This window comes from Paroedura picta, chromosome 3, assembly GCF_049243985.1.
Source record: "Paroedura picta isolate Pp20150507F chromosome 3, Ppicta_v3.0, whole genome shotgun sequence".
In the NCBI taxonomy this organism is placed as follows: domain Eukaryota; kingdom Metazoa; phylum Chordata; class Lepidosauria; order Squamata; family Gekkonidae; genus Paroedura; species Paroedura picta.
In genome coordinates, this window is record NC_135371.1 from 40,474,843 (window position 1) to 40,492,770 (window position 17,928).

A 17,928-nucleotide genomic window follows, 5' to 3' on the forward strand; every position below is an offset into this window, starting at 1 on the left:
TACCAACTGAATAGGATTATAATGGTCTAAACATGAGACAATTGCATTCTCTGAATTTCCAGCTTTCCTTTCAAAATAGGGTTGCCAACCTCCAGGTGGTAGATGAAGGTCTCCTGGAATTACCACTGATCTACAAGCAATAATCCATTTAGCTGGAGAAAATGGCTGCTTTGGAAGGTATATGACATTATGCCTTGTTGACCTGGATAGCTGAGGCTAGCTGGTTCTTGTCAGATCTCAGAAGCTAAACAGGGTCAGCCCTGGTTAATATTTGGATGGGAGGCCACCAAGGAAAACTAGGATCATGCTGTGGAGGCAAGAAGGGAAAAAAAGAGTTGTTTCTTAATATCCTGCTTTTCACTACCCAAAGGAGTCTCAAAGCAGCTTCCCTTCCTTTCCCCACAACAGACACCCTGTGAGGCAGGTGGGGCAGAGAGAGCTCTGAGAAAACTGTGACCGGCCCATGGTCACCTAGCCAGCTGCAGGAGGATGAGAGGGGAATTAAACCCAGGTCTCCAAATTAGAGGCCGCTACTCTTAACCACTACACCACTTCTGAATCTCTCTTGCCTGGTTGCCAGACAATCCTGGGATCTCCTGGCTACCCTACACACACTAAAATTATTAATTCATAAATTAATAATAATAATCTGGGAAGCTCCACCCCCCAAACCACCAGGTATTTCCCATCCCAAACCAGTCTCTAGTCCCTTTGATGGCTTAATGTACTTTCCCCCTTATATTTTCACAACAGAAGGAGCTCTAGACTTTTTTTAAAATTGAGAGATGGGAATTCAGAGAGCTTGGCACATACAGTTCTTTATTAACACTATAGCTGTCCATTTTAGAAAGGTGCAGGGGAAACACTTGGAAACGAGAGGAATCTCTGCCTTTCATCAGAAGCAGCCCGACCCATCCGCGTGTGGAAAGCATTATAGTGGGGGTAGCCCACCCAGAGTAACCTGGCTGTGCTCTGCCTTGGTCCCTGGTTAGCTTACTTTTTGCCTGCCTGCCTCTATCCTCCTCTGACGAAACTAGGAGACTGTTGGGTCGGATAGACCAGTAAAACCGGGATTCCCAAACCGTCCCCCCGACAAGGCCAGGCTTTTGATAGCAGCGGAGGGATCCTCCCTTGGATTAGGGCTGATTGGGTCAACCCTGGAAGCCGTATAAAGTACACCCGGGGGCAGGAGAAAAGGCCGGAGAAACTTTGCAGAGAGCAGAAAATGCGACTACGTTGAGTTACACCTGAATAGCAAGTTTAGGAGGTGAGGGTGCCCTGCTCTTGTTAAGGTTTTCTCCCACGGTGTCCTTGATTCTAATCGCGTGCTCCGGTGACTTAACTCACTGTCGACGTTCATCTTTCCAAAGTGAAGGATTCCTTCTCCAATTGCCTTCAGTCCTCTATTGCTGTCTGTGTGTGTATCTTTCTCTCTCTCTCTCTCTACCTCCCACCCCCTTAATAGTTGTTCCTGTTTTGGTTTTTTAGCTGGTTCACAAACAGCACGCGATGGCCGAATGCGGGTCTCCAGTCCGCGTGGAAGTTTTAACTCAGGTCAGTGGGAGCGGCCCCCGCCGCGATACTCCGTCTCTTGCTGACGGTCTATGGAGGATCCTTGCGCGCCGCGCCCGATCGACGGTTGCTTCAAGGAATCGCGGGGTCGAAACGCCCTAGGCGCGGATTGGCTCTCCAAAGTGTGGGGCGGGGTGGGTTTCGTTTTTGTTTTTAAACTGAAAAACATCAGGGGATGAGAGCTGGACGGGGGGCACTTCGCTTTAGTTTTTGAATGGGTTTATGTCCTTTGACATACCTCGGGAGTGGGAATGAGCTGCTTGGAGAATTAATTGAGTAATGTAAAGAACCAAACTAGGTTTGCTAAGTTGCAAAATGCCCGGAGATTTCTGGGGAGGAATCTAAGGAGGGTGGGTTTGGGGAAGGGGTATAATGCCACAGAGTGACCATTTTTCTCTAGGGGAATTGAGCTCTGTGGCCTGGGAAAGGAATGCCAGTCCCCAGGTGGGACCTGGGGATCCCCTGGGTTTGCAATTCGTATTCAGGCAACAGAGATCAATTCCTCTGGAGAAAATGGCTGCTTGGGAGGGTGGGCACCATAGCATTACACTCCTCTGAGGTCCCAACCTGCTCCAAATCCTTCACACTCCTGGCTCCACCCCCAAAGTCTCAAAGGTATTTCCACAACCCAGAGCTGGCAACCCTACCTGGAGATCTGTTATTTTGGAAGATCTCCAGCTATCACCTAGAGGTTGGCAGCCTTAAGGCAGACAGTGGTGCAGCTCCTCTTGAAGAATGCACACCGTTAAACGTTTTTAAAAGCAGGTAAAATGGAGGGGAGGGAGTTTCCACAGATGCCTGATAGGGTGGGAAGGTTGCCAACTTCCAGGTAATACCTGGAGGTCTTCCAATATGACAACTAATTTCCAGAAACCCAAGATCAGTTCCCCTGGAGAAAATGGTTGCTTTGGAGGGTGGATTCTGTGGCATTATGTCCTGAGGAGATCTTTCCCTTCTTCAAACTTTTCCATCCTCAGGTTCCACCTGACCTGGGTGTAAACTGCACAGAGTTTTTATTCCAATTCCAGGTCGATTCAGTCCCTGCCATCTACATAGAATGCGATTTCTGTTTTGATTTGGGACGATTTAAATTTTCCTTCGGCAGCAAGAAGGATTGATCCAGAGTGACCCTACCTTTATTGTGCAATATCTTAGAGTGCTTTTAATGCTCAACATTTCAAAATTCAGATTAGAGAAAGCCAGGCTGTTTTGAATCTGGTCTCTCTTCCGTGATAGAGACACCCTGATTGACCAAAGGTGGTCATGTGACAAGCTTGCCTTAAAGGAGAAGCCCCTAATTTATCTCAACTTCTGTCGGTCTTGGATTTTTTCTTCCTTTTCTGCCTTCTTTGATCCTCTCTTCCCCCCCCCCATCCAAGAAAAGAAAGAGGCTCCCTGTTTGGCTCCTCTCTCTTCCCCCCCCCTTTAAGAACAGAAAGAAAGAAGCTTGGCTCCCCCCCCTTTCTGAACCACCTTAACCATGTGCAGAACACTTGGGGAGGGGGGGAAGAGGAAGACCCGAGGTCAAATTGACCTGAATTTAACAGGATCCACAATGGAATAAACAATGTAAGTGCAGACTCTGCCCTGGATAGCCCAGGCAAGCTGCTCTCTTCAGACCACAGAAGCTAAGCAGGGTTGGCCCTGGCTAGTCCTTGGAAGGGCGACCTCCAAAGAATGTCAAGGCTGTGATACGAGGGTAGGCAATGGCAAACCACCTCCAAACAGCTCTTACCTGGCAGCCCGACAACCCTAGGATTGCCTGGCTACATCAGCTCACATGTCCTACAAATAAAATAAATAACCCTCAAAATCCCAAGGTGCTTCCCAACCCGTTGCTGCAACCCTATGGGGTTTGAGTACATAAAAAGTTTGGGGAAGTATTCTTAAATTTGGAAAAGGGGAAAATAATAAAACAGCAGCCCAGTAAGGGATTTTCTGGTGTTTCGCATTTCAGTGGGTATCTTATGTATCTTTTATTATGACTATTGGTGTACATTGATCTGGAACTCTTGAGTATAAATCAACATTTACATTTAATACAGAAAGTTATTCCTCAGCGCTGCCCAATTTTAAAAAAAGACTCTAATGGAGAAAAAAGGCGCTTGACACTTCACAAAAATCACTTTAAAATGTAGGCCTTCATAAAGCCATTTTTATCTTTTCAATTTGTTCCTTTTCACTACAAAGAAGTTTTTTGATCCAGTCAGCAATAGAAGTAGCTTCTTTCTTTCTGCAGTCGTCTACAAGTATTCTTCTTGCGGTCTTATTTTTGATTGAGCAAATAACTAAACAGTCTGAAAGGCTGTAGTGAGTAGAGGGCTGGGCTTAACTGGAGGGGCTTGGGTTCAAAAATCCCAGGCCTCATAGAATGACTAGGACAAGTTCACTGTCCCTCAGTCTAACCACCTCAAGAGACTGTTCTGAGAATGAAGTAGGCTAATCCCTGTGAATGTCTGCCCTGAACATCATTCTCTGGCATCTCCACTGAAGGGCTTCTGGACAGCTGACCTGTACTGGAGGCCCCCACTGCCCCCAAGGCTGACACTGAGAGGCATGTAGACTACTTGCCAATTTAAGGCAGCTTTATCTAGACTCCATGGAGGGAAGCTGGACGAGAAAGGTGATGGATAATGAATGGGATTTGAATATTCAATATGCTCCTTACAACAGCCAATATGCCCAACAATTCATAATGTAGTTAATGTATAGGTACTCCATTCATGCATAAAATTGGCAACATAGTCAAGTGAAGGCTGATGCTATGGAGGAGAGATGCTTTTTTAAAAACTTCACAGATGTGAGTGACCACTGAAAATACACCACTGTCAATACACTCAGATATCTTTTTCTTATAACAGCACGAGAGCCTATCTAAAATATTCTTGTTTTTTTTTTGGGGGGGGGGGGTTGCTGAAAATACGTATCTCCAACAAATTTTCCTTCACCTGTCAGTATGAAGGATGTCTCCAGAGATGGGGAAGGTAGATGATGATAAACGGCTGCAGAGGTGGGTTTTGTTCTGTTTGTTTAGGTGGCCATAAGAAGGGGGCATGCACTCTATTAGAATTATGGTGTTCATAAAAGCGTACTCTGTTTTATATTTTCTGGGAATTGTAGGTAATGTTTAGAGAGGTCCAGTCTTTGGATGTTTGTGATGTGCAAACTTCAGCAGTCTCAGACACAACTTACAGCTTATCAAACAAAGGTAGCAAAGGTATCAAACAGAGGCAGCAAATCCAGGGGTCTGATGAGTTCCTGGTGGGCTGCCAAGTGTTATTTTTTTTTAATCCTATAAATGGGTGAATTTTGGAGGCACCTGAGCACAAAAGCTCAGGAATGGGAAAAGATTGAGGGAAGCACTCACTGGCAAATAGACTGAAAAGCAAAAAGCATCTAGGTTCTTTCAACCCATGGTCATCTGGCACATCTAATTCAGGGTGGTGAGTCACAAGTTAGGTATATGACTTAGATTTTGCTGCATCTTTTCTCGTTGAGGATCAAGTAATAGAATGATTTTGTGGACATTGAACTCCTGCTTTGCAGTGAAACAGTTCTTTTTTTCTTCTTGCAGCTGCAAGCCCATGGCATTGCTTCAGAATATATCACCTATCCTCGTGTAACCCTCACCTCTGCCTCTCGTCTGTGTGTGAGGCACAGTGACTCTTCCCGGCACTGTCTGACCCTCTTAGATCCCCACACAACTCCTAAGGAAGATCAGGCTCCCCCAAGCTGGACTTTACATCAAGTCCAAGGAGCATTAGCTAATCCAAAGTGTCCACTTCTGGCATTGAGGGGTATGTATGGGCAGAGTTGGAAGCAGAACGCAATAAGAAATGGAGATGAAGAGCTGGGGTTAGGGACTCAGAGGTATTGCTAGACTCCCAAATAAAAGCTTGGGGTGAAGAGTCTAGACCTGAGGTCAGCTCAGTGTTGAGAAACAATACTGAATAATGTTGGAAGCTGCCCTGAGCTAGCATGCAGGGGGGGGGGGGGAATAAATCGATGAATGGATAAATAAAAATGTAATATGTATATTATTCCTAGGAGTTGTATCCTTATAAGCTCATTGACTTCCACGAGTGGAATTCCATTTAGTGTTGCACTGTCAGCATACCAATAAGTACGCTCCGCCAGATACCTGGGCGTGATCCTGGATGCCTCCCTTTCTATAGAGGCACAGGTCTCAAGAGTAGTACGGCTGGCGTTTTTCCTCTGTGCCAAGCCAAACTACTAATACCCTACTTGGCCCCAGAACACGTAGCCACAGTGATCCATGTGATGGTCACCTCTAGACTGAATTTCTGCAACTCTCTTAACATGGGACTACCCTTATCTGGAAACTACAACTGGTCCAGAATGTGGCAACCAAAGTTATCACGGTAACACCTTGGAGGGCCCACATCTAGCCCATGTGCCAACGGTCTTGGTAATTACCTTTAAGGCTATATATAATTTGGGCCCAGCATACCTGAGAGACCACCTCTCTGCCTATGCCCACCAAAGAACGCTACACTTGACCATCTCCAACTGGCTAGTGATCAGTGGCCCCAAGGAAGCACACCCACTGGTAAAATGAGCTTCCAGAAGAGATCTGGGCCCTGTTAGAGCTAACACAGTTCCACATGGCCTGTAAAATGGAGCTCTTCCACCAGGCATTTGGCTGAGGCCAGGCACAACATCTATTGGGCCCCCAGAACTCCCTCCCATTCAGATATGCCCATTCTGCAGGCTTGTGGTCATAATGTTACCTGTGATTAACCAAATGTTCAACTGTTGCTTATGTGATAGCTATTGATGATGATGCTTTATTGTTGACGATAGTTACTCAACTTGTATTGTATGCTATTACACAGCCCATGTTCTTTGTAAACCATACTAAACTGCAAGGGAGGGTGGTATATAAATGAAATAAATCTATATACACAAAACGGAGACCCTGACAAAATGCTAAAGGTTCTGAAGCCTCCTATTGGAATATCTCCCCTCCAGGGCCAATTGCGGCTATTGCTCAGGATTCTACACATACCCCTTCCCTTATGGCCTGCTGCGAAGGGAGCCTCTAACAGCCCCTGACTGAGGCAAGGGACACATTTCTGAGAGCAACACAGGAGTCTGTGGGCATGCAGGGGCATTCCTTTTCAGGGGGGAAAGCTTTGCTCTTCTTCCTAATGGCTGGCTGACAAGACAGCCACAGAAAAGCCCCTTCTCACTATACTGCTGTGGCTGGCCTTGCTGCTGGAGACATAGCACAATGCATATATGAGATGGAGATATTGGATGGTTTATTTTTATTTCTTACTAGGAGCAAAGCCCGTTGTGTCCCAAAATACAATGGGTGCTAGAGCTTGGTAGTGGAAAGAGGAAGGGGAGGAGTTGTCCAGTCTGTAAGGGCATGGGGTTGAATGTGTATGTTGTGTGGTAGGTTGTGGTGGCATGGTGGCAAATGAGGGCATGGGTGGGGAGAGATGGGTGTCAAGAACCTGTGGTGTGGAATGTTCGTTGAGTGTGGGAGAAGACTGACCTTTGGGAATTGTGGCATAGTGGTTACAGATGAGCTTTCCAGACCCATGTCTTCAGATATGTGAAGGGAAAATCAGACTGGAGACTCTTCTTAGGGGGAGATTACATGGCAACCAATTCCTCCCAGTTCTATGTCATTTCCCTTCTTGTGTGAATTAGGTCACAGATACCAAAATGTCCCCCTGCCCTAATACACATGGGGTAGTCACAGTACACAGGTGTCCACCCTGTTCCTTCTGTCTCCATTTTTTCACTGCTGATAAAATGTTATGTGCCCACATGCTTCTTTCATAGTTGCTCCTTAGAAGAAGAACTGGATTTTGTACCCTGTTGTTCACTACCCAAAGGAGTCTCAAAGTGGTTTACAAACACCTTTTCCTTTTGTCTCCCTACAATAGACAACCTGTGAGGGATGTGGGGCTGTGAGAGGTCTGAGAGAACTGGGAATGGGCCGCAGTGACCCAGAAGGCATAAGGTGTCTCAAAGCATTTTCCAATCAGCTTCCCTTCCTCTCCCCATAGCAGACTCCCCATGAGGGAGGTGTGGTAGAGAGCCTCACATGGAAGCTGGCAACCCTAAGAGGACGTCTCTCTGTGCACAGCAGCCGTGACCTTAGTAAGGTTTTTTATACTGTTTTTTTATTTGCCAGCCCAAGGTTGGAAAAAGTCAAGTCAGTTCCCATGTCTCTCCAGCCATTTACTTGTTCACTATTTACAATTTCAGGCTGTAAATATTTAGATCTTCCTGCACTTTCCAGACTCACAGGACTGATGCTGGTCTGTCTGTTTGCGCCCCAGAATACAAACAGTTGCTGGTAAGGGCTGGCCAGAAGGGACACACCTGCACCACTCCCTACCAACTGCAGGCAAAAATGGCTCCTTTGAAGGCTGGACTCTGGGGCATTGTACGATTTTGAAGTCCCACCTCTAAACCTCCAGGAATATTTCCAACCCAGGAGTAGGCAACTTCCAGGTGGGGCCTGGAGATCTCCTGGAATTACAGCTCATCTGTAGAGTATAAATATCAACTCCCCAGGCAGAAAGGGCTACTTTGGACAGGGTAGAGAAGAAACATTTAAGGCCTCCCACACAGGTTGTTGTTGAATTGAAAGAGTTCAGGCCTACTGCACAGGGATTCTGTGCAGATGAAACAGGAGACAAAAGAACCTCCACAACAGCATCCAGTTTCATCCACAGAATAACACTGTGCAGTGGCCTCAAATCTGCTGAGAGTTGCAAAGAAGAAATACACATGGCTTGGCTGTGTCTAACCCCCAGCCAGAGTAGTATTTTAAGTGAGAAGGGGCTTTTCTGTGGCCTCCCTGTTTGGCAGAAGGGGAAAGCCCCCCCCCCCTCAGAAGGAAGGCCCACACCCATGCCCTCAGACTCCCCTGCTTTGCTCTTGGAAATACCTCCCTCCTCTCAGTCAGGGGCTGTTAAAGGCTCCTTCCCAGCAGATCTGAAGGGAGGGGGGAGGGAGTGCACTCACCAGTCTCCTGCCAGCTCTGTCAGGGTTCTGAGGCAAAGTTACAGTTGGACATGACAGTTAGGACAGCCTTGGAGCGAAAAGGGCTGGCGCAGCCTATCCAAGCCTCTGTTCTCATCCCCCTAGGCATCTCTACTAAACTCCTCACCCTGCAGTGGGCAGGCCCTGTCAGAACTGTGGCTTCGCGCTTCCGACTGGCTGGAACTCTGGTCTGTCCTGGTGAGGGCCCCGCCCACTCTCCGCCCACTTAGGCCTTAGCCTTTTATGTTTATACAGCAACAGCTGTATAAAGATATATATTTGAATTTATAGAACTGCCCCTCCTGGGGAGCCAGCTTGTGGCTTACAATATATGATACATAAAAACATTTAAAATGATTAAAGCAGTTAAGAAGATTTAAGAAGTGCTACTTATTCTGTTGTGATACCAATATCTGTGAGCTTTACCTTCAGCACTTCTTCCATTCCAGAGGGTGTCTCTTATAGGAGGGAGCCAACTTGATGTTACACTACAATACCGTGGCTCCAACCAAATGTCTGGCAGAAGAACTCTGTCTTGCAGGCCCTTCAGAACTGAGCAAGCTCTCAAAGGGCCTGCAGCTCTTCTGGGAGTTCATTTCACCAAGTGGGAGCCAGGACCAAAAAGACCCTGGCCCTAGTTGCCAAATATATGTCTTGAGGGTCAGGGATCGCCAGCCAGAGTGGAGTGCTCCTTTTTTTTTGGGGGGGGGGGGGAATAGGCTCCTTCTACAGCCATCAGCATTTCCAGTGGAATAAATTTCTCAGTATCAATTCGTGGAGTCTCACACTTTGCCACCTTGAACCCCTCTAAAGTAACTTCAGCCACCAATGATGGATGAATTGCTGAACCCCAAGTTCTTATTCATAGTGTGATTACTGTTTGCTAGTTTAGTAGAGATTTCATTTAGCTTAGCAGAGACAAAAAGAGGCACTGTGCTACTTTCCATATCTAATTGCCCATATTTAGAAAGTATGGTTGGTTCCAATTGTAATGATTGCCTAACATTCTCCCCCCTTCCTATTAGCAAGGCAGCTGGCCCAGGTGTATGATGTGGACCAGCGTTGCTTAAAATCCCAGTGGGATTTCTCCCATCCTATTGAGCACTGGGTCTGGCTAGATGCAGGTACTCTAGCTGTGGTAACAGAAGAAGAAGTGCTGCACTGGAACATCCAATGTGAGTAAAAAAAAAAGAAAAAAAAGATGATTAATTCTATTTGACTTGTTCTACTTTTTCCCCAGTTGTGAGACTAGATGCTTGATGGATAGAGCTGGGAGTGAGGATCAGAATCCACTGCTAAAGGACAAAGGGAAAATCAGCTGACTAGCCACGCTTTCACACATGCTGAGAAATGCACTTTCAATCCACTTCAGCTACTGTTTGCAAGTGGATTTTGTCATTTCACGTAGTAAAATCCAGTTGCTAAGTGCTAATGAAGGTGCATTATTTAGTGGGTGGGGAAGAGCCTTATACAGGCTAGACTCAGTAAGCTGCACTGGGAGTGAAGATAATGAAGATGTCTATTTAGAGATGCTGTTTTGTGTGGACTGATGGGTTGACTTGGAGACCTTAACCTCATTTGTTACCTGCCTTCTCTTTCCAAGGGACCAAACCAAGACATCAGTTTAGCAGACATGAGCGACTGTGGGGCATGGAGGTGGTAGGGTACCAGCAGGATGCCAGTTGTATGTGGATGGCCCTCTCTGCTCTGGGGCTTGAGCATGTAAGTAATTTTTCCCCATGAGGTCATCCCCCCAAACCCATTATTTACTCACTGAGCAGCCTAACTTTTCTTCCTTTCTCACAGGGCCAGGTTGTAGGTTTGACCCAGCTGTACTGGCGAGGGGGCCAGCTTTCTCAAGTCATAGAAGCCCAGGCAGTGGCTTTGCCCCAACACAGATTCTCTAGAAATCCTCAACATTCAGCAGCTCTCTTGGCTGCTGTGCGGAGACCCAAGGAGCGGACTGGACAGGTAAGCTGAGCTTCCAAAGAGCAGGGGAAGAAGTCTGGGAACACTGATAGCAAAGTTCTACTCAACTGGAGAAAGAAGACAGACAAAATGGCTGGCTTTTCTAATTGTGTGCCTTCTCCTCCCCCCCCCCCCCCCAGTTTCATGTGGTGGAGCTAGGCCCCCATCAGCCAGGGAATTCAGCCTTGCTCAATGCCCGTGGCAACTTACCCTTCAAAGGAGCTCGACCAGGTGACTTCCCTAGTGCTGTACAGGTGAGTTTGGTAGCTGTAACGAAGCTGGTCTATTCACAGCTGTCATTTTATCTCAGCTCTGATGCCCAGAACCCTCAAAATAACTATGCATTTTAAATTTGAATATGCTATATGGTAATGTATTGTATTCTCAGCCTAGAAACAGTAAATACTGAAGGCTGAATATATTTGGCTTTCTGGGTCATATAATATTATATGCTTATATTACACGCTCTGGCCATGTGGAGTATGAATTAAATCTCACCTACCTAGTTGGTGTTGCATCTGAGGGCTTTTCCTTTGTTAACCATCAATATGGTGACAACACCCAGCTCTAAAGAACGGCCACCTGGATTCACCCCCAGAGACATTTACCAGTTGTCGGGAAGCAGTAATAGTCTGGATCAAGCAGAGCCATCTGAAACTCAGCATCTCCAAGACAGAGGTCCTGTGGCTTGGTAGGAAAGGACTAGGAGAGGAAGCGCACTTACCTTGTCTAGACAGCTGGGGATGGTTCAGTGTTTTGCTTTTGACACTCAGGGCCATACATGGTCTGGGCCCGGTGTACTTGAGGTGACCTCCCCCCCCCCATGGCCCTTTGCTCAGCCAATATGAACCAGCTGGTGATCCCCAGCCCTAGAGAAGTACATCTAGCCTCAGCCATGGCCAGGGCCTTTTTGGTTCTGGCTCCTACCTGGTGAAATGAGCTCTCAAAAGAGCTAAAAGTTTCTGAGAACAGGAACTTTCTCAGTTTCATAGGGCCTGCAAAAAGGAGCTCTCCCACCAGGCTTTTTGATGGAACCAGTGAATGATGGAAACTGACATAATCATATAAGGCCCTCCCTAAAGTAACCCACCCCTAGAAAGGAGATGGGGGAAGCAGAAACTAAGACCCACAGCTGGGGCAATTCACTGGTTTAAACTGTTATTTATATACTAGTAATCAAGCCCATTGCGGTTCTAAATGCAATGGGCGCTAGCAGTGAGTGTGGGTTTGGGGGGGGGGGGAATACCTGCAGTCTTTGGAGGGCGTTTGAAAGGGGAGAAGGGGGCAGGGTAAGGGACACACTCTCAGCCACCCACCCACCCCCTCTCTCAGAACCCCCCCCCCGAGAAGCAGCGCCGCGGTCCTCCCTCCCAAGGCCAGTCAGAACCCCAGGTCCACTTACCAACCTTGCGCTGGTCCTGGTTGCTGTCTGCTGGTCTTCGGCCATCGCAGTTCCCAGGAGAAGGCCGGCCGGGCCACCCCCCACCCGAAGCCGAAGGCGGGCCCGGCCACCCCCCCACCCGAGGCTCTCTGGAGCCTTCCGCCGGCCGCAGGAGCGGCTTCGCAGCGTCTACGACGCTGCGAAGCCGCTCCTGTGGCCGGGGGAAGGCGGGCCCGGCCACCCCCCCACCCGAGGCTCTCTGGAGCCTTCCCCCAGCCTGACGCTGCTTCAGGCCAGCGGCAAAGGAGCAACTGCGAGCCGCGCTGCGCGCGGCTCGCAGTTGCTGGCGGCGGGAATCAGAGGGACCAATCGGCAGGCGCGAAGCGCCTGCCGATTGGTCCCTCTGATTGTCTGTCATGAGGAAGGGTCCAATCTGGACCCTTCCTCATCCCGGACACATCCCGCCCCAGAACCTCTTACTGTCTTATTTAGTCCGTGGCGCCCGCGGCGCCACGGGCGGTTTACAGATGGTTGTGAACTGCCCCAAGTCGACAACCCTGAAAGGGGCAGTATATACATTTAATAAATACACAATTGTTGCCACTCAAGTAGTTGACAACACATTCTCATGTACTGCACCGTACTGCACCATATAGTAAAAGCAAGGTTAGTATTATCTACTACAAGTGGTGGCTTCTCTTTTGGGTCCCAAGTGGAGTCTTTCTCATCATCTGCTACCTGATCCTTTTGATCTGAGATGCCAAAAACTGAATCTTGGATTCCTTGAATGTAAAGTAGATTCTCTGCCACAAAACCAGGTTCTCTTTCAGAATCCATTGATCCTAAGGAAGTAATGGTGGTGTTTTCTTTTCTCTTGGAGGCCCCAGTAAGTAGGAGACAAGGGCGAGGCTATTAGGGTATGCTTGTAAATACTGGAATGCTTTGAGAGACTTTCCAGGTTCCTGTGTTACTCTACTTTTCTGTCCTCTAGTTCCTGCCCCACTTAGGTGTGGCTGCAATTCTTACCAAACACGCTTTGCTCTTCCTTGCGGATGTCGAGACAGCACAAGTCATCCATTGCGTCCACCTGGTGTGGGATATCCTGTTTGCTACTGTGCTTGATGATGACAAACACCACAGCCTTCTAGGAGTCTGCCGTAGTGGCAAGGTGAGTTGGAGAAATGGGAATACTAGGATAAAACTGAGAAAGATCAAGATGGAGTGGGAGGGCATCCACTAGGCCTTCATTGGTTAAACTCCTGTTGTTCCTCTTCTGCCAGGTTCTGTCCATCTCCATCTGTCCCGTCACACTGTGCCAGTATTTAGCTCGCCGTCCTGCCAGCCTCTACCTCTCCCAGCGGGTGCTGCAGCTGGTGGGCCAGGTTTCCTGATCCATGAAGTGACGTTGACTCAAACAGAGGGGATAGGTGGACTCTACTGTGCTACAAGGAGTGTTCTACCTCACATGGATCCCATGGGAAGGAGAGGGACAGCCCCTCAAGGGAGGGGGGAGGGGAAATAGTGTCCGTACCAGCAGAGAGTGTGTTCTTCGGGCTTGCTGAGCTGCAATGGCACTGGGGAAGAAAAGGACTGACAATTCTCTGGGGAAACATGATTTCTAGCAATATGAATTTTGTGTTGGATTATGGGGCAGATTTTAGGGAGAAAGGGGGGGGGAGTGCCCATGATGAGGATATTTATCCCGGAAGAGGACATAGAAACAGGTTGCTAGAGCTGGGGATTTTTTTGCCCACTCTTTATTCTTACCTGTCCCTGGTTCCTTTTTAAAAGTGATGTGAGGTCCAGGGAAGCTACACTTCTCTCTTGTTTGTCAAGGAGGCTGTCACAAGTGAGGTGGTGAGAGACATTCTGTCAGTAGTGGTGCGCTTCCCTCCCTGCTGTGCTATCACCTGCTGATTTGCTGTTGCTTTGAAAATAAAAGGAAGTAGAATGGTTGCCTGCCTGCTTGTTATTCCTGGGAAGCCAGAAAGATCCAATATTGGTGTTTCCATACCAAGGTCACCTGCATATGTTAAGTGCGCTGGGGGGAGGGGGGGTGATGTGTCTGTTTTGTGAAAACTTATGTCTAAAGTTGTACTGGTAGGAAAGGCTTAATTAGTGACTAGAGGCAAAGCCTGTTGTACCCAGGAATACAATGGGTGCTAGGATGCACTGTGGCCTTCCTGTGGGCTGGTTACATGGCAAAAGTTCCTGTCCAACCATGGACTATTGAGGCCCTGCCTCCAAACCTCAAGGAACATTCCTGATCCAGGGATCACCAGCCTCCTGCTGCGGCCTGGAAATCTGGAATTCAACTATAGCGATCAGCTCCCCAAGGAAAATGCCTGTTTTGAAGGAGGGACTCCACAACAACAACTCATCTCCAGGATCCTGGACATGAAAGAGCTTGCTTGAAATGGAGAAACTCTGTGGCACAGAGGTTGCAGGATGGGAGAGGTTGGGACCTGGGCATTTGCTGGAATTGCAGGTCATTTCCAGGCTATGGAGATCAGTTCCCTTGGAGAAAAGCCCTGGCTTTGGATCCCACAGAGGTGCAGGGATGCCAGATGGCAGCTGGGAAACAAAGAGAAATGCTGGATGGCAGTAATTGCTAATCACAAACATCAAATATGTCATAAACTTGTGACAGTTTCTTCAATAAAAATATTTAATAGCAAAATTTGCTTGGAAAACCAAAAACCTTTCTGTCTGTACATTCTTCGGTTCAGTTCAATATCAAAGTAAATCAAAAACAGTTGTATGTTACAAGCAAACATGAAAACATTGGTTGGCAAAAAACTTAGAGTGGGTTTCTCAGTTATTGCCTCTATGTCAGGCTTTCTCAACTTTTTAACAATGAGAAAGCCCTAAAACGTTCTTCAGGTTATAAGAAACCCCAGAAGTGGGATCTCCAGGTCCCAGCTGGAGGCAGGCATCCCTGGCACTATTCAGAGATACCAGCCTCCAGGTGGAACCTGGAGAATCCCCGGAATGAAAGCTTCTGTTCAGATTGCAGAGTTCAGTTCCCCTGGCCTAAAGGGCTGCTTGGGACGGGGGCTGTGGCACTCCCCTCTACATTCACACACGAGAGAGAACATAGAAGACAAAAGTCTTCCTTCTGAAATTTCAAACTTTGTTAACCGCACAATCACCTCTCTGTGTAGGAAATACCTGTCTCTCTCCTTGGATTGCTCTGAGAAGCCATTGGCTAGAAGGTCCAAATTTAAAGGAAAAGAATCCCATAGCAGTCAATGAGCAAGTGAAAAAATACTTACACCATACTCCTGCAACAGCTTCTTCTGCCGGTGCTCTAGCTTCATGTCTTCAAAGCAATGGTGATTTGTACAACTTGGTGTAGGGGTTAAGAGCAGCAGTTTCTAATGTGGTGAGCTGGATTTGATTCCCTGTTCCTCCACTTGCTGGGTGACCTTGGGCTAGTCATGGTCCTGTTAGAAAATTCTCACAGAGCAGTTTCTCTCAGAGCTCTCTCAGCCTCACCTACCTCACAGGGTGTCTGTTGTGGGGAGAGAAAGGAAAGGTGATTATAAGCCACTCTGAGATGCCTTTGGGCAGTGAAAAGCAGGGTATAAAAACCAACTTTTCTACTGGGAAGGTGCTACTGGAAAACCTCCTATGGGAGAGCCACATGTCCCCATGGTGCTTCTGGGTCCCCACTACAGTTTCCCCATGTACCATGCCATTGGTCTCAAATATGCTTTGTTGTGATGGTCTTGGAAAGATTGCAGCAAGACAAGGTGGTATCCATATGGAAATGGAAAGTCTACACCTTCCCAGTCCCACCCACATTATTTTCCCTGCTAAAATTGCCTGTGATGGCTACCCCCAAAGCATTCCTTCCTTCTCAGATTGCAAATTGCAACCTCACATGACTTCCCCATGAGTAAACATTCCAATGGCGGAGGCTTTTCCTGGGCAACCTGTGTCCCAGAGGGCCAGCAAGCGGGGCTGTTTCTGGGCATCCTGCAGCCCCCCACCTCCAGAAGGCATGGCAACTTACTGGCAGCAGGGCATGCTCTGAGGCCAGTTCCCTTTCCAGCCAGTAGACTTCTGAAACCAGCAGGAAATTGGAGGTGGAGAGCCTTTTCTCGCTGTGAGTTGCCTCCTGGTTGTGGCTAAACTACCAGGACTGGTCATTCCTGGATGAAACCCATCACTTACTCATGAGTAAACATTATCAGAGGCCCAGCAGGAGGGCTGTTTCTGGGCTTCCTGCAGCCCCCACCTCCAGAAGGCTTGCAGAGGCTATCCCAGCTCCTCTTCCATGTCCTCTGAGTTCAAAGAGGCCAGGAGGCCAGGGCAACTTATTGGCTGTTGGGCATGCTCTCAGGCTGGCTCCTCTTCCACCCAGCAAACTTCTGAAACTGGCAGGAAGTTTTAGGTGGAGAGCTAACCCCTTGTTAAGTCCTTCTTGGCTGAGGGCTGACTCCTGATAGGAGCTAAACTACCAGGGTAGGCCATTCCTGGATGAGGACCCTCACTTACTCATGAGTAAGCATTCCCAGGGCAGAGGCATGGGGGACAATTCTGTGCCTTCTGCATCCCCACACCTCCAGAAGGCTCACAGAGGCTGTTCCAGCTCGCCTCTATGTCCTCAGATTTGAAAGAGGCCAGGAGGCCAGGGCAACTTACATGCAGCAGGGCATGCTCTGATGCTGGCTCCTCTTCCACTCTGCAAACTTCTGAAACCACCAGGAAGTTTGACATGGAGAGCTGAGGGCTGTCTCCTGATCTCATCTAAACTACCTGGGTGGGCCATTTCTGGATGAGGGCCAATCTAGTGGGTGACTTGTCAGTCTGGGTTTTATAAGGTTTCCTGATGATGTCACAGCCACTGTCCAATAAGTGTCTGTCACAATCATGTTATATATAAGAGGACATTGCAGTAGTACAGGGTGAGGGAAGAGGTTTCCATTTCACCTGTGACCCTCAAATGCACTCGAGTGCTGTGTTTTGATGGCAGAGTAAACTGAAGGGAAATCAGTAGCCTCATCCACCACTGGCACATGAAGCACACGATCATCATGCAGAAAATGAAAGGGTTGTAAAACTTTGAGTGATGGGTGCTGGAAAGTTGAGGTAGGCGGTTCCAGCAGCATTGTCAATTTAAGTGGTAGGCTAGTTCTGGATCAGAATAAAGCTAAACCTGACCTGCAGTTACCTCGTTTACTCTTAAGGAAGCAGCTGCTGCTTGTAGATACAGTTTCTGAACCTAAGGACCTTCTCTGTGATCAAAGGGAAATCATCCCACTTTCCTGTGCCTTGCTAACATGAAACACGTATTTAATGGCTTTTATCCTTCCATAACATTGGGCATTGTAAATAAAAGTGTGTTTGAGGAAATGCTGTCCCTGGTACAAATAGTTTGGTTTGGCTTGAGGAAATATTTATCAAAAGAATCTGTGGGTTTTGCAAGACAGCATAGAGAATGTGTAACACTCATGCCATTTCAGATGTGTTGCCGTTGAGGTGTGCAGTGGGCTATATAATCCAGTTTGGAGCAGCTAGCCAGTGGACCACAATGATATCGCTTTAGAGTGAAAGAGGACTAGGAGAGGTATTTCAGGCACTTAGATTGTCTTCTCTTTGTCTCTGTGGCTCTTCTTTCCTTCCCCCTCCCATGTTTGTAGAAGGAAAGAAACATTTGACCTCAATCTGTCTGCTTGGATTAGATTCCCATGATGCTTCTCCTTTGCCTCACCCGATGTAGAGTTTTGTCACAACTATGAATCCATCGTTCCCTTGCTGGCATATAAATGGTGGCTAACAGTTATTGCCATTGCAGGCAGTCGCATCTGTAGTGGAGGATGGTCTTAAGCAGGCAGCAGGTTGATTATGGTTTGACTCCTGATAGGGCAAAAAAACAAAACAAAAAGAATTAGTAGCCCCTATGTACAAAAGCAGACGTGTAGTTTTGCCAGCGCCAGAATTGCAAGTTAGACGTGGGCAGCATCACATAG

At 47.7% G+C, this 17,928-nt stretch overlaps 1 protein-coding gene across 3 annotated transcripts; it reads left to right on the forward strand.

Annotated features, from left to right (window-relative positions):
• Positions 1–1,060: 1,060 nt before the first annotated feature.
• LOC143831869 (clathrin heavy chain 1-like) lies at positions 1,061–13,905 on the forward strand. 3 transcript variants are annotated; one of them, XM_077325376.1, is made up of 9 exons: positions 1,066–1,267; positions 1,489–1,554; positions 5,147–5,369; positions 9,627–9,776; positions 10,205–10,323; positions 10,408–10,572; positions 10,710–10,823; positions 12,942–13,118; positions 13,231–13,905. In XM_077325376.1, exons 2-9 carry the CDS (start codon positions 1,510–1,512, stop codon positions 13,339–13,341), a joined length of 1,104 nt encoding a protein of 367 aa, XP_077181491.1. In that variant the 5' UTR covers positions 1,066–1,267; positions 1,489–1,509; the 3' UTR covers positions 13,342–13,905. The 3 variants fall into 3 exon arrangements, with proteins under 3 accessions (XP_077181492.1, XP_077181491.1, XP_077181489.1); XM_077325377.1 differs by lacking the exon at positions 5,147–5,369 and having other exon boundaries at positions 1,061–1,267; XM_077325374.1 differs by lacking the exons at positions 1,066–1,267; positions 1,489–1,554 and adding an exon at positions 1,571–1,706.
• The last annotated feature ends 4,023 nt before the right edge of the window (positions 13,906–17,928 follow it).

Bases quoted from the DNA above. Each gene is read 5' to 3' on its own strand.
- LOC143831869 (XM_077325374.1), top strand. From the start codon at position 1,605: ATGGAGGATCCTTGCGCGCCGCGCCCGATCGACGGTTGCTTCAAGGAA. The intron at 10,573-10,709 runs GTAAGCTGAGCT...CCCCCCCCCCAG, and splicing joins CCAAGGAGCGGACTGGACAG to TTTCATGTGGTGGAGCTAGG. The intron at 13,119-13,230 runs GTGAGTTGGAGA...CTCTTCTGCCAG, and splicing joins GAGTCTGCCGTAGTGGCAAG to GTTCTGTCCATCTCCATCTG.